This window comes from Syngnathus typhle, linkage group LG18, assembly GCF_033458585.1.
Source record: "Syngnathus typhle isolate RoL2023-S1 ecotype Sweden linkage group LG18, RoL_Styp_1.0, whole genome shotgun sequence".
Taxonomy (NCBI): domain Eukaryota; kingdom Metazoa; phylum Chordata; class Actinopteri; order Syngnathiformes; family Syngnathidae; genus Syngnathus; species Syngnathus typhle.
The window spans coordinates 3802143-3818643 of NC_083755.1; the positions used below are offsets into that span (position 1 = coordinate 3802143).

Below are 16501 nucleotides of genomic sequence, written 5' to 3' on the forward strand. Positions count from 1 at the left end.
TCTTGTCCGGTCTGAACGTGATTATTGAAGAGGGCTAAACAGCTCGCCGGCTGTGCGCCTTCCACTTTAGCATCAACCCGGGTCGGCTTTAGGGTGACGACGGGGGAGCGGCGCTTGACATCTGGATCAATGGCGGATGCCCACCCGTAGACCCACCATGCCAATAAACAGGTGCAGCCTCACGTGCTATCGACTCAGAAGGCAGCGCCCCCGGACTGAGAACAAAACATCATTTCAGGAACTGTTGTGGGCCGAGAGAGACAGGACCAGACAGCTTCTTGACTAATGACTTGATTCAGTTAAAACAAGAATCCTCCAAAAAAGTAATTAAGTCTAAACGAACGCCAAACAAAGACATTTCCGAACAAGAATGAATCATAATTCAGAGGCCAGTGAGCAATGATACGTCCCCCTTTGAAAATCTGACATTTTGCCTACAAAAAAAATCCTTTTTGTCTTGTTTCTCCAATATTGACATTTAGCAGGGAATTGAAAGAAAAGTGGCACCGCCGCCATTGTTGGAATGATTCAATTAGGGCCGAGGCTATATTATTAGGGTGTGTGTTTTCACTCACAATAGGAATTGTGATAATAGCCACCGTGGCATTTATGGAGTGTTTGGAGCACTCCCGGGGCAGAAGCTGCGTTTACAAACTATCTTCAAGCCTAATTGGGCAAGAAACAAAGCCCCATTAAATATGTGACGACAATGTGAAAGAATCTCACAGAAATATACAAATGGGTATTATATTTAGTCAAATTACAGCTTGCATTGTTGACATTTTCCATATCTGTAAATCAAACTATTTAAAGTGACTCAATTACAATATGTTGAGACCAAGAAAACTTCCAACTCTTCAGCTGGCTGGTGGTATTTGCAGTTGTTCTAATGAGCTTCCGGATGACACGTTCATCTCAAAGTAGACTTTTTTTCTTTTTTTTCCCCGTGCGGCACTTTTTTGCTTCTAAACAAAAATCCATCGCTAATGTAAGACGAGCCACGCTACTGTAAACGTAGCAACTGGTTGGCACCCCAATGATTCATTCTGTTATTGGTTGGATCAATAACCAATTTTAAGATGAGCCGCTGGAAGAGGATCCAGATTGCGGAGGCCATATTTTGCTGCGCGGTGTAAATCTCAAGACAGTGGATCCGACGTTCCGGCCTGCCACCGGGAATGATTTATGCCTCCTCTGTCCAGCGACACGTCGCGCCTTGCCCCGGGCTCTCATCAAAAAGACTCGGGCTAATTTCACTGGCCCCGGGAAAAGAGGTTACGGAGTGAAAAGTGTGAATCAAGGGAAAGAAAAAAAGAAATGAAACAACTATCGTCATAATTACGTTTATTGACTGACTGTGCATCAATAAGTTGTAAGAGGTCAGATGCAAGTGAAGATAAATTGCAGGAGGTCAGACATAAGAGTTGGGCACTCATGAGAGTCCATCATGGAGAGACAGAAGCATAAATGTCCTCCTCACATCAGAGTAACAACGCCTGAGCCTCCCAGCTCGGACCGGAGTCCAACGTGAGTGGATGCGAGGCGACGGTGAAAGAAAAACTCGGAAGGAAGGAATTCATTAGGAGTGCCGCGCTTCACTCGCAGAACCCGTCTCGAAATTCATGCGCTGGCCGTGGCTTGTGACGGGACGCCTTATCAGGGTTGACAAGTGAAAAGCGCCACCAGGCAGCTAATAGCCGCGCTTGTCACGGGCTAAATAAAAAGGCATGAGTTTGCATGCATGCGTACGAGTCGCCAAGGCAAAAGACTTTATCCAAGTTGCAAAAACATCTCCAAATGTGGGAAAGTTAAATATTAAATAAACTTAAATATAGTCCCGGCTCATCGTGCGGACTGGCACTTAGTAGAATAACGATGAGACAGATTAAGAAAGTAATGACGCGCACAACTCTACTCAAATCCTTCACAGGTCGGGCCCAGGTGCCGTCTGCCTATTCTTGAGCTCATTTATGTTTATTTACTTCCAGGGAGCTGTGAAGCTAGATGAAGCGGTGACGGCGGCGGCGAGAAGCGAGCCGTACCCAAAGTAATGGTTGCCATCTTTCACGAGCGGCCGGGGAGCGCAATATCTGGTGATGCAAAGGCTCCCTCAGCTGAAACTCTTGTCACAGCGGATCCTAAATCTTACCATTATGGCTACGGGCGGCGTGACAATATCTCACCCGGGAGACGCCACTTCAGCTTTTTACGAGCACTTGGGTAATTGAACAGCTGGAGTGTCTAATCCACTTATCCGTAAAGAAAGCGTATCCTAATGAAATGACGGGTGAATCCGTTTGAACCCCCCTCCTCCTTGGAGTTCTCTCTCAGTTTGTCACAAAGACCAGCGGCACTTGGCTGGGGAAAGATGGCGTTTTCAAGGAAACATGTGTCTCGGTGTAAAGGAGCCTGTCTGATTAGACTCGGGTTCATATATAACCGCAGACAGGTTTTATGGTCCTTCAAAGTCCACTTTTCAGAAAAAACGGCTCGAGTGTCCACATTGAGAAAGACAAAACAACGTATCGCAAAGTGACAAATATCCGGCGGATGTTTTTTTTTTTTTTTTTTTTTTTTTTTTTTGAAAGGACAAATCCTTCAGTGAGTTTTCTCTAACAGGCTTGTGTCCATGCCTCCTTGAACTTTACTTTCCAAACCAAACGTATACTTCGGATCATCGACTCTATATTTGATTTGAAAAATAACTTCAAGAAAATGTTGCTGGATTATGATCTTTAAGTGACAATTCATAAAAGCCTCACCGGGGTCGTCGGGGTCGTCGGGGTCGTCGTTTCCACCCGCGACATCGATGCTGATTTTACAGTGGGGGTTTTCTCGGGTACAACAATCAAATGGTTCCTTTTGCTGTTAAACCTGTCAAGAGGCACATGGCAAGGCCTGAGAGCAACTCATTTACTCGCACCCTTTTGCCTTTAAGGGCTGCAAATGTATCCTGGGGGGGCGAGGCTGCTACATTGCTTGCTGTCACCTTAACCGTGACAGCTCCATAACAACCCCCATGCAAGGTGGAGCCTGGAGGTCCACCCTGTCAGACATTTTCATGACACATTTCGACATTACTGACTGGCTTTGCTTCTTGATATTCTTCCTATGCGTTTGGAATTGATCTACATTGGAGGTTGAGCAGGATAAGTTTTGTGATTGTAAAAAGACATAGGGAACGGAGATGAGGCTTTTACTTTTGCTAACGAGCGTTGCCATGTGTTGGCGCTGATCACAACGTGATTAGCGGCAAAAGGCAGTAAAATGCGGCTTTGGAAAGGAAATGAGAGGCAAACATCTGGCCCTTAGCGTCTCCCAGACATCTGCTTCGACACGGTGTGTCGTACGTCAACGTTCATCGCCGCTATCCCTAAAATATCTAAAAATATCCGAAAACTTTGAAGTGATTGCCAAGGAGCAACATATATTTTTCTCTTTTAGGGACATCGAACAGCTGGTGTTATCCGCCGCGTGTGGAAAGAGCAACACGTGTGCAATTAGCCGCCCGAGGAGATGCCTTCGGTTCAAAAACAGGAAGCGTAAACCAACCCGCCGTGTGCTGCAAACATCAATCGTTCATTTCTGGTGAATGGGGAGAATGTGACATGCTGGATGCTAAGCTAATAATGCAGTAAATGAAGTGGTACAATAATATGCTGATGTAGACACAAAAAAATGCTAAATGCTTGCAGTCACCTTAGTTACCGTTGAGATGGGGCTCCACCTTACTGTTGGCCTTGCGCCATCTTTCACTCCGAGCGAGTCGGTATCAATCAGGGTGAGGCTGCAATGATAGATTGTCAATCAAGGAATGCCGGGAACAAAAATAACTTCCCTCACTCAATCCTTGACCTTAAGGAGACGGCAGTCAGTTTGGTTAAAAGCTACAGCTATCACATAAAAATGGATTTTGCCCCTTCGGATCAATTGCCGTGGAAACACCCGACTAAAAATGGCCGTGGCTGTCGCTGATAAATAATGGCCAGCGCGGAGGATTTATAAGACGCTGTGGTTTTGACTGCGCGGTGTTCGTGCCACACACACAAAAACAATGCGAGTAAGTTTTTTTGCGGGTGGGAGAGGAAGCGCTTTTGGACGGGGAAGCGTCCGAGCACGCATGAAGCCGCAATTACCATCAAATGTTTGAAAGCGGCCCAGCGTTTAGGGTTCACACACCATCACAGCTCCGAGCGGCGTGACACGGGCAGAGCTTGGCTTCTTAAAAGCATCGTGACGATGCAAAACAACTCTCAAGTTTAACGCTTATAGAATTTTTTTGAAATGTCATTGGGCTGTAACTCAAGTAAGGCAAAGAGATTCTGCAGATTTTTACAGTAGATTTTTCTTTCCCCGAAACAATAATGCTGTCGAGGAACCCGCCTGAATAATTTGTTAATTCAGTGAGCTCGTGACTGCAAATCGTATTTTCATCTTTAAGACACGTGTAAAGCGCAGCTCGCAAGCAGGGGTTCGCCAAACATATCAATATTCATCTGATAATGCCTTTAATCTGCAGCCAGAAGCTTCTTGGCTCCAGGGGGGAGTTTACGCTCACCATTTTCTTTTTTTTTAATGGGGGTGTAAATAAGTGTAATTCATTCAAAGTAGGCCTTCATATTCATAAAGCTGTATTATCAGAGGTGACCCTCTTGGATGCTGAAGCAAAAAGCTTCAAAAGGAATGTATCAATGAATCCTTAATGCGTGTTATTCTCATCTGGGATTCATTAATAAAGCATAAAACGTACTACTGTACACTTAACTGAATCAAGATTGAAAGTCGTACTACAACCGTAAAACTTGATCGGTTGGGATTTGGTCAAAACAGGATTAAAAGACTGTAGGTGGCAATCAAAGGTCAAAAACACAGGAGACTTGAGATCGGCACATCAATGTGCAGGAATACCACCGGCGGCTAGTTTTGAACTCGGCAGGCTACAGAGACAACTGCGCCCACCCCCCTACCTCACGCGGCGCACACTGCCGACATTGTTGATCAACCGTTGGCAAATATTATTCAACTAATGTTCATTTAACAAGATGTGTTGTTACATTACTATTATTTTTTTTACATTGGGAAGTTTAGAACTGATAAATGGAATTTACATTACTTTTACAGTTCACCAAAACTAACCTGAATGTTGCAAGGTGGATCCACGATTGTCACGTCTGATTCATCTGAACGTGATGACAGGCTCCGCGTGGCCTCTTCTGCTCTTCGGCCGAGTCACCGCAACTTGTAACACTTTTAAATCGACACTGACCTGACCTCAGTGGGCGGTTTCTTCGCAAAGCATCTGGTACCTGTCTCCATGTCTTTCAACCTTTCAAAAATTGGGAAGAATATCTAAAGGGTCAAGTCTGCATATCTCAATGAAGCCGTGTTACTCTCACTGCCCACTGCGCTTACCTTTGACTGGCTCTCCCATCTTCGTCCCTTAACGAGGTGTCATGTACAGTTTTATATAAGGGGGTGAATGACCTTATTAAAGGATAAATGGCGAGGAAGCACACTTGCCCGCTCACAGCAACAGTAGAGGACGAGCTGTCATTTATTCATCAATTGGAAGAAATATGGATATACTGTTGTTCCTCACTTTGTATTTGTAAATACGTGAACATTTTGCTTGCTTTCCAAGTTCATGACTCCCAAGCTTCACAATGTCCAATCTAGTTAGTGTCTAACCCGATTTCTGACAGCCAATTCAATTAGACTGGAAATGTGTGGGTGTTAAAAAAAAAAAAGAAATAGGCTAAATGAGGGAGGGCAACCTCTGCTTCCAAACTCATACTTGTTGTCCTTGCACATTAGCAGCAAAATAAACACTGTCCACTTCCTTCACACTAACCACCTCCTGCGGTTTAGTTTTGGACTGGTGTGAACTACCAGTACGAACCGAACGTGTCCTTAAGGCCAAGCGAGAAGGCTTCCGACTGTATTTTCTAATTCCAAAGGGACAGTGACTCACAGGTCACCTGACAGCAAGCGTCATCCGCAGGGACGTAGCGTCTGGCGGGAGTCACTGCGTAGGCGGGGAGGAGCCGAGCTGTCTGTAGATGAAAGAGTAGAGGCTGACGTCAGGGCGCCGACCGCTGCAGCCCTCGCACACGTCGCCGTGGTACTGGACCAACAGATCGTAGAGCTCCCCTGCCATGGAAACACAAAAGCAAACAAAATGTGGTTATCTCCAACAAGCATGAATTGTGAAAAAGAGTGTGTTTTGGTGAGTTTGTTGTTACCACTGCCTGTTGGCTGATTTGTTCATAATTACTGCCATGTCCTCATAAGATCTGCAGCTACTTATTAAACGGCTGCTGCGGGCCACAGCTCACGCTAAGATACTCACACCCCAAGGTCAAGATGGAACAGCATTGCCCAGAAGGTCATCATCATTTCAATCAAGTGAATCGGGCGCACGTTTAAAAGTGCTCAGCCTTGGTGGAGGGCGGCATGTTAATTTTTTTTTTTTTCTTTAAGAGTGTAATCCTCCAGGTGAATAAAAAGCAAAGTCGCGTATAAACAAGATGCAGGTGGGACACCTGCGAGCCTCTCACCGACAGTGACGCGCCTCCGCGTGAGGAACGAGTGCATGGCGTGGACATCTGTCATGAGCTGGCTGTCTCCGAAGGTGAAATAAGCCACGTCGCGTCCCGCCTCGGCAGCTGCCAGCATCTGGAGCAGCGCTGGGTCGGGAAGAAAGGAGGTCGGCGTTACGGCTCGGCTAGGAGTGCCGCAAAATGTTTCGCCACATGTCACCAAAGTTTGAAACCACTTGCAAAGTCTATTGACAAGTCTTACTTATCAAATTGGTAATGAAGTTACAGCTAAATTAAACAGCAACAGTCTGTTTGGCAAGGAGGAAGGGGAGGGGGGTAAACTGGGAAATGCTTTCAGCCCCCACTGAGGTGTGAATATTTAAAGAGACTGAAAATACACTCAGCAGCCAAGTCATTAGCGACGTTACCGTATTATTTATTATATTAGCTCACAAGTTGATGCGCTAGAGTTTGCACCCACAATATTAAATCGTTAAATTAATACTGCCACTCTCTGACAAGAGGTAGCCAATTTATAGTCAAGTGGGTGCTTGTGTGGATCTAAAAAAAATATATACAAATCTCCCCACTAAACTCTTTTTCTTCAAATATCACCCAATTAGATTATCCTACAGGAAAGCAAGGAAGAGCTGAATCACAATTACAAAGATTTCTCCGGGAGGCATCGCGTTAAGCGGACAGTAGATGATTGGGCCTACGGAGGCCCGCCCGCACGTCACACCACATAATTAACAAATATGCACAAAGGTGTGCACGCGCTACACAACAAGACTGCAGCTTCTAGCATGCCCTCTCCTCATGGCGGAAAGCACAAGGAGCAGATTGATGGACTAGGGCTGGCGATCAATTTCACTATTAATGAACCGTATTAGCTCTGTCACTTGATCAATAGGAGGAAGGCGACGAATAGACCATAAGTAAACTGACGCAAGACAAATGACGGCACTCCTGCGTTGGAGCCGCTCACCCTGACATTTATTGCCTTCTAATGCAGGAAGATGATCGGCGAGGGTAGAATTTGAGTCGCGTTGCGTCACGACTTGCCTTTCAGACGCGTGTCGCCTCCAAAAACCCCGCAGCCCCAGTTTCCCGTGGCCACCGCCGAAAGGTTGTCGCGGTGTTCGCCGGAGCGGTCAAAGCCACAGTAGGCCTGCAATAGAGGAACAGTTCAAATCAACATGACATATTTTAATATCCTGAATAAAATCAAAATCACTTCCACGCTGCGCAATGTAAATGGACTATGGAAGGCGGCGATTCCAAAAAGCAATTCTATTTGCCTGCAGGCTCGCGCTTGACAAGTCATTCAACGCATGAGCGCATCCAGGTTAGTGAGGCTGGCTTAACGCACATTTGTATCATATATCAAGCGTGTGTCATTTCGCTTGCACGGCCCGTTACTAATATCGGGCTGACCTCGGCTCATTTGTTCCCTCGGCGGACTTTCAAGCAAATAGACAAACACGGACGCCCCCCCCCCCCCCCCCCCCCGTCCTTTGGAGCGATCAGAAATCCGACAGGCTTCTATCCCGGGAAGTAGAGTATTCCAAAAGGGATTGATCTTTACGCCGGTGCATCGCTCACACCCGTGTCAAAGCTGTCAAACACATCGCGACCCGTTTGACGGCAGACATGACATTGCCTATGTCTTCATTTTTCGTTACGAATGGATATCTCTACCGCCATGCTTAGTTTTATTTTTTATTCAAAAGGCATACCTTTGGATTGATCGTTTTAGGTGTATTAATGCTCAGTGATATTCTGTACATGTGTTACTGTCCCATCTGTTTGGAACACATGGGCTTCTCAAATATTTACACCGAGAACCGTCAACATGAGCACTTGCGGTGCTGCTAATGATCACAGCGAAGCTATGGACCACTTTAGGGGATTTTTTTTTCATTTTTACTGTACTTTGATACTATGGCACAAAAAGTACGATAAGAAAAAAAAGCCAAAGCCAAAAGAACCTTATTGAGCTCCCGTTCTAATCTCTCTGGATGAAATTGTTCCAGGTAGTTCTTGAACGGCATGGCGTCGATCGCTACGATCTCTGTGCATCTTCTTTGCCAGTCGTCTCTGAAACGAATAAGTTTCCTTACATCATAATAACAAAATGGTAGCAAAATAGAGATGTCGCCACCTTGCTGGCTAAAAACAGTGCATCGGGTTTTTTACATGTAAGTGAAATACCTCGGGGTGGTGTCTTGATGGCTGCCGCCAAATTTGTACGTCTGTGCGTAGCCCGTGTATTTGCTGTACTGCTGTGTTCCTGCAAAGTAAAACAAATCCACATTCAGCTGGACAAAGAGAACTTTAGGTGAAGTGGTCATGGTTAAATCATAAGGGCGGAGTTCTCATTAGTGCTCATTAGGACCCCGACCGTTGAGAGCGCTCGCTGAGACGCTGCACACACTGCAGCGAATGAAGTGAGTGATTAGCAGTGGCGGGGATGGGGAGGGAGGAGGGGGGGGGCGAATCTCTCGAGCGCAAGACCGGTGGGACCGATTCGGTCAGCCATGTATGAATGCGACGTTGTTTTCTGCAATGGACAGAATCAGCAAAAAGTCTCCTTAAAGGTTTGACCGCACCGATGTCCACCGGTAATCTCAACAATCAATTCAATTAGCCCCGAGCACTTTTGCAGAGATCCATTCCGTTGCCATCGCAGGGTAATACGATTTACCGCGCGGCCACAATGTTGCTCGGGCTCGCATGCCGTAACAGGGACAAGACAGATACGAGGCGAGCTTTAATAAAAATGATGGAATGGGAGAGTCCATTAGTGGAGCGGGTCTTGGGCAGGTCTTCCAGATATATTTAATTTCAGGCTCCTGTAATCAAGTTAAGTGGAGGCAGAAGACCAAGCACGAGCACGAGCGGGAGAAACGAGAAGGTGACTCTCCCTGAGGGAAAAGTCGTGACTTAAATGGTTTCCGTGATGCTGACGCCTCACTGTCGGGATCTTCGAATAATGAATCCGTTCCCTCGGTCAGCATCTCTCTACTTCCGCTTTTAGTTCCTGGGAACAAAGACCAATTTTTTTGCACGGTTTTCTCTGCGATTGAAAATATATTGATTGCGTCCATCTTTCATGCTTGCAATCAAGCAGCCACAGGAGTCTGAATGCGTCACTACTAAAAACTGAGTAAACAAAGATTGGAGTCTCAGCAGGAGGCTGATGATCTCGTGCTGGGCCTCCCCTGAGTCGCGCCTTGTCTATTTGCGCCGACCCTCTCTCGCCATGTTGCCGCCACTCAATGCTGAAGGACAGTCGGTGGGAATTACTCAGCATCACAATCAGGCAAGCTCGATCCCCGCCCCGCCAAGACAATCAAGACAAAACCGGATAGAGATGGGGTCAACGGAGGTCACGAGAAGAACGACATTCTGACATGACATTGTTCTACTGGAATAATCACCTGTGATAATCAGACACTCGTCATGATCCAGAGCTTCGGTGAAGAGGCGAGACACGATGAGCTCGGGGTTAATAAGGAAACGGATCTCCTCTTGAACGAGACCCGAACTGGTGACTCCTCCTCCCACGAATTGATTGGCAAAATCCACCTGAAACCCAAAAAGCAACAAATCAAGCCCCATTTGCTTTTTTTTTTTTTTGTGCGTCACATTGAGCCTTTTGCGACACAGCTCTCATCGAGCATTTGACTTCATTAACTGGAACCAGCTCCGTTGTTTCCGCTCGGACGTTGACAAGTCCGAAAGCGGCCATGTGGAAGATATGATTCTCAATTTGAAGACTGTCAGTTGTTGCTCATCGGCCCGCAGAGCAACCCCCTGCCGTCGCAACCCCTTTCGGGGCGGATGTCCCCAAACTGGTCACTCAACTCCGAGGAAAGTCAGCCAGAGCGCTAAAGCCTACTTTGACAGGCTGTCAGCACACCAAGCCACCACAGCGGCCTCCCCCCACCCCGGCGGAGCGGACATCAATCTGGGCCGCGGCGTTCCCGGGGGTTGGTTGCGAGCGCTCGTCAGCTGTCAGCCGCCGGCGACTGAAGGCGAACAAAAGGTGAAAAGGCAGAGCGGCCAGTCCTGACAAGAGAGCGGCAAGTGCGGCCGATCCCCGAGGCCTTTTTGCCAGCCGTAAGCATTTTGGGTGAAGAGCTACACAACGCAGCAACTGAAATGCAATGGCAATCTACTTTTTAGCAAATGCGCACTGTGATAGATTTGCTTCGAAATCAAATTTTGGGATTCCTTTGAGAAAGCAAAACCAGGGGCATATTTTGAGAATCACTTGCCTGAAGCATTCCGTAACCATCATCCTCAATGGTCCCTTTAGATGCAATGTAGAGTTTTGTGAGCCGAGTCTCGCAGCTAAAATGAAAAATAAAAAGGTTATTGTACTCCCCCAAAAAAAAAAAAAAAAAAACATGATATATGATCAAAATCAATGAACTCTACCATTCCCAATCTGGAAGATTATCCAGGCTTTTCCGTGTAAAGGTGACCAAACCGGTAGGCTCTGAAACGCACAAAATGGAGGGAACACGTTTGCCTTTGTGTACCATATTTGTTGTGGAAATAAAAGGAAAACTTACTTTGCTCAGTGACACTTTTGAAGTAGCACATTAGAGTTTTTAACTTCTCAATCTTCCTGGATGAAGACCCTTCAAACAGCCTGCAGGCAAAAACATGACATGTCCGATTGAATGACTCATTTGTTTCTTTATTATTCTTATTTATACGTGTGTTCAAATATTAGAAAGCATTTTCGAAGCGAGGGGAATATTTGTGACATCACATCTCCGCATAGCAAGTGGCAATTAAAGTGTCCCAGGGATGAGAGCCGTCCACTGTGTCCACGTGAGTTCAGTCATGCTTCAGTTCTCAGCCTGCCTTTCAGTCACCCGCCGATTATGTAGGATCTCCTCCGCTGTGGCCACAATGGAGTCGCCTCGGGCTCTCCATCACTTGTGCCACTTTGTAGCACTCTCACACACACGACACATAAAAAAAGCGATAGCTGGAGCTTGGCCCTCGTCCTCGAGGAGACATTAAGACGCCGTACTGCGTTGCTTTTAAAGCAAGGAAGCGTGAGGTCAACCCCGCTTCCCTGACACGCTGCTCGTGGCAAAAGTTTTCAATGCACATTAAAGACGCCATCTCACTCCTGAGTGTGTTCTGAGCAGGGGGGGGGGGGGGGGGGAAGTGAAATAACAAAAGCTTGATGCTCTGAAAGCCCCTTTGGGGGAACCGAGAATTTCATTCATCAGAGTCTCATTTTGTGTTTCCAATCCTGCGCCGTGGAGTCCTGAGGGTAAAGTTTGACTTGACTTGCTGGCGAGAGCAAGCTTTTAAGTCTTGACAGAAGGCCATAGGTGAATTATGTAATAGCAAATGGCACCACTAAAGTTTTTCACGGCTTGAACGTTACCGGAAGAAGTTGATGTCCGGGTAGTTGCGGTACTCGCTGCGTCGAGAGCTGCGCCGCGGGAAGGTGCAGAAGAAGGCATTGGCGAGCAAGCAGGCCACCTGCTCCTGCGACATGCTGATGGAGTGGCTGCTGCCCCTCTTGAGGAGAGGTATGGGCTGGAAAGGAAGGAGAAGAGCGGCACGACTGCAGCGCAAGGTCAAAAGCATTTGTTTAGTCCATTAACCAAATGAGATGTTGAAGGACGTCGCGCACGAGTGCTAATTTGGCGCCACTTTTGCCCGCCTCTTGAATCATGTTCACAATCAAGGGCCTCAAATATACAAACGGGTAAGGGATGATGCAAAAATGCCGCATCAGGTTAAGCTTATCCCAACACAATATTACATAAATAAAATACAGCCAAAAATAAATCAATCCTGCTGAAATTCAGCAGACTTTTACTGGCAAATTTACTATTTAATCAACCCAGGCAGAGTCACATTTATGTAAATGTAATTAAGGAATTATCAGTTTCTCAGATCTGGAGCAGGATGGTTATAAAGAGCATTGACAAGCGCTGTGGGCTCCAGGACCTCACGCTTTGATTGCTGTTTGGGATTTTCTGTCATGCTGTTTGTGAGTCTCGGGATCAACTCGTGGCCATTGCGGAGTCCATTTGCCAGTTAGCGACGAGCGTTACCTTGGTGCACAGCTCCGACGCCTTCAGCGCTAATTGCACCAGCTTTGGCAGCAGGGAACCAAACAGATGTTCAGCGGCGGCAGGTTCCAGGACCTTGGAGAGCGCAAAAAGGGAGAATATCTGTTTGTGTTTGTGGTTACTCGCGAGACTGGGAAGAAATGTGGAATTTTGCAAATGATACAGCTGCTTTTGTGCATCTTCTTTAAAAAGTCTAACCAAAGCATTTAAGATCATTTCAAGATTATCATATTTGTTTCAACTCCAGATCTCATCGAACCAGGCAACAATTCATTTAAACTCACTAAAAGGACCAAAAACACAGGGACCACTTTCAGAATGTTGAGATCATATCAAAACCCAAACTGACAGCCAAATAAGAGGACGGGTCCAATGTAACAAACGACATATTTACATTCGCACAAATGTCATTAAGATCAATCACCGAGCGATCTCATCAGTAGCGCTGTGCCGAGCCAAGTCGTTAAATACTCTTTGGAGTGGCGTGTAAATGCAAACAGGCGAGGCCAGAGGAAGACTCGCCATGCCGAGAAGCCCGGGACATTTGTACGATGGCAAAAGAAGCCATCGTCCTTGGTGTGATGAAGGAAGGCGCTTAGTGAGGGAAAGGCGGCGGACGGTGCCGAGGCGGCACGACTTCGGCCCTTTTAAATCAACGCCGTCAAATGTGAACTAACTGTGCAGACCTGTACATCACGCTAAACTGACAACATAGTCAAGAGGGTTGCATGCACGAGAGCGACAGAGCGTGTGTGTGTGTGTGTGTGCCTTCTCTTTCTATTCCCCACAGGTCGGAGCCGTAAAACAATCTGCTTGGCTGCCCGCGCAAATAACACACACGCACGCAAGCTCGTAAATACGGCCGAGAAAAACTGTCCGTCAACAGCTTTTGTTATGCGCCAGGAGTGCGCGCGCCGAGATGAATATTCAAGGGAGGCGCCGGGCCCGTCACTCTTTGCCACTCATGTCTACTTCCCTCTGACACTCAAATGCATTCCGCTTCACTGTCTCCTGCAGCCTGAGGAATCAATATTGATGGAAAATGCCACAATACATACACACACACACACACACGTGTGTGTATGTGTGTATATATATATATATATATCATGAAAAATCAATGAACATTTCCAAATTTTGCTTAACTTAATAGCTGTCAACGCATTTGAATTTGACCCCCCCATACTTACATGATTTATGACACGCATGCGACGCCCGAAAGATTCGACACTGAAAAGTGGGTGGGGTAAAGCGTTTCCTAATGTCAGCCATTTTCCTTCCTGACAAGTTACCAAACGTGACCTTTTGGGCCCGAGATTAAATTATCGCTCCACACGCCCACTTTGCTGGTGAAGGGTGGCATTCTTCTCATGCAAAATCCATTCCATTTTTTTCCCCCCTCCAGATTGACAGCAACACATTTTTCATCACCGCATGCATGGGGAGGGGAAAAGAAATTCAGGGTATTTTTTTATTTTTTTTAGCATCCAAATTTGATGTATTCTTGATATTGCAGCAAGTAGCCCTTTGGGATAATAACACTTTTGAAGATTTTTCATGTTTACAAGCTCAGGAGAGATTTCTCCTATCACCAAGTGTCAATGCAGCCTGTCTGGCTGAACAAATGGAATATTCCCACTGTGCATGTCCTGTGTTGTTGTACAAATTTGTGTTATTTATTTGATGTTTATTTATTTATGTTATTTAATAAGGTTCAATTGACCTGGAGTAATTTGTACGGAAATGGCCCTAAATATATTTTGTCTACATTTTACAGACAAATATGTTGTGCGTGAAGTATATTATGAATACAATCAATATAGTTTACCTTTGTGCAGTACAAATGTAATGCGGTGAAGTCCCACTTCTTGGCAGTAGAAGCACAGTATTTCAATATTGCATTCTGTAATACATAAAAAAAAGAATCAAAAAACCTATTAGCTGCAAAACCAATACCATGTCAGTAGGTCTCGTGTAGAATAAGGACGCCATCTAAAGGCGTACTCTGGTACTGACAGACAACACCAAATTAGGAAAGCACTTTGCCTGCAATTCTTGAGTACTGCTTATTCTTCTCGTCAAAGTCTGCTTAATCAGCTCCCACCGACTCTTGTTCTGAAGTTGTTGTGTTTCCTGCGGGAGGAGAAGCCACGTCAGATGTATAGATGGATTGACGAGTGAGAATAGATTGATCAGTGTTACCTCATCTGGCACAGGAAAGAGATTCCTGCTCGAACAGGGCATTTTGACATGGACATCATCCCAGGTATCGGCAAACGTGGCAGGATATGGAACAATTGCGTGACGAACAAGGTCTGTCTGTCAACAACAGGGAAAATATAATTGAATTAATTAAAATGTCATTAAAATTATTTTCTACAGAATTCGTACGGAAAAGATGAATGTCCCAAACGATTTGGATGTTTTAATGATGTGATGAGGTAGTAACTCGAACCCTTATCATCACAGTGTGGACGTCAGGAATGTTCTTCAGCGGCGCAAAAGGTCGGCCGCATTGGGGCATCCGCCGTAGCTCGCAAATTGGCGTTCCGAGCCAGGTAACGTCAGGTTCATCTTCCTCATCTGCGTCTTGATTCGCACAGCGTTTATCATGCTTTTCTTCTCTCGGGGCTGCGGACGAAGCCCCTGAAAAGAAGTCTGTTATTTTGGCTTTGAGAAAGCATAATGAGCTTGTGGAGCCTGACGCTACTTCCTGTTCCTCGGAACTGCTAGTATGAAGCGTGTGTTGACTTTCTGAATCCGTCGACAGGGAAGAGACACGGCCGCCAAAATCGAGATCTTGAGGCGATAGAGGTTGCGTGTCTTCATCAGAGTCCGAGACAGCGTCCGGGCTATCTTGAGAGCAACCTTGGCAGCCTTCTTCAACCATCGCTTCAGCAGTGCTTGGATTCTGAGTGGGGTGCAATAACCATCTTTCTAGAGTGTTTCTGGACAGTTGCTGTCTGGCGCCGATCCTGCGATGAGAACTTTTGGTCTTGACACCTCGCAAACCATCCACGCCAGCCTTTGTCTTCGAATTCATCTTTTTGCTGTCCTTTTCTTGATCTAATGTCCCATTAGTGTCGTTGGGATTGCATAACGTTAAGTCTGTGGCACAAAAAAACACTTTGGTTCAAACGTCAACGAGTGAATTCCTTGAAAATGATCAAATTACCTTGGAGAAGTGTTTTTGATGGAGACGTTGAGGTTTTAATTCGGGCTCTCTTTACTGAAGGTTCAAAGTCTGTCATTCTGTAAAATGAGGAAGAAATGACCAAACATGAGAACAGTAAAGACACATTTTCCAAGGTCTGACTCAAGTATTATTCAAGTATTACTCACGGTGACCAGTTGCTTTGTTTCCAGTAATATGAACAGTTTTTAAAACGTTTATATGACCTGAACGCGCCTTGCAAACTATTAGCCGCATTGGTAGCCTACTCGGACATTTTTCCGAATCTTATTTGACGGAATGATCAAACAGTTCGGCCTGTGAAGTTTAGTTGGTTTATTTAGCTTGTGATTGAGGTGAATAAACAGCCAGAGACAGTGACGTCAGTTCAGCGAACCTAGCTTGCATGCTATTATAATTCGCCGTAAGTCACACAGTGAACCTGCATTTTAGGGTGGAAACACATGAACTAGAAACCTTATGAAAGACAACGCTTTTTGCTAAAACGAGCAACGTTAAGCTGAAGCGGAATGACCACGACTCTTTTCAACATTATTGATTTGTTGTTCCAACCGTAAGACTTCCGTGTTGCGTGACGTCAGATCTCGCATGGTCTCGCGATAATTCAAGAATGCGCTCCTACTGTTTTTCAGCGCAATAAAATATAAAATAAG

General features: G+C 45.8%; 1 protein-coding gene across 1 annotated transcript; it reads right to left on the minus strand.

Annotated features, from left to right (window-relative positions):
* Positions 1–5531: 5531 nt before the first annotated feature.
* Positions 5532–16431, minus strand: LOC133143010 (poly(ADP-ribose) glycohydrolase). The gene is made up of 17 exons (XM_061264722.1): positions 16401–16431; positions 15831–15907; positions 15111–15763; positions 14858–14974; positions 14702–14788; positions 14484–14558; positions 12638–12730; positions 11959–12113; positions 11123–11202; positions 10986–11046; positions 10823–10898; positions 9983–10130; positions 8754–8832; positions 8531–8639; positions 7605–7710; positions 6558–6686; positions 5532–6150 (listed from the first exon to the last, which is right to left on the minus strand). The coding sequence occupies exons 2-17, from the start codon at positions 15904–15906 to the stop codon at positions 6023–6025; spliced, it is 2172 nt and encodes a 723-aa protein (XP_061120706.1). The 5' UTR covers position 15907; positions 16401–16431; the 3' UTR covers positions 5532–6022.
* Positions 16432–16501: the final 70 nt, after the last annotated feature.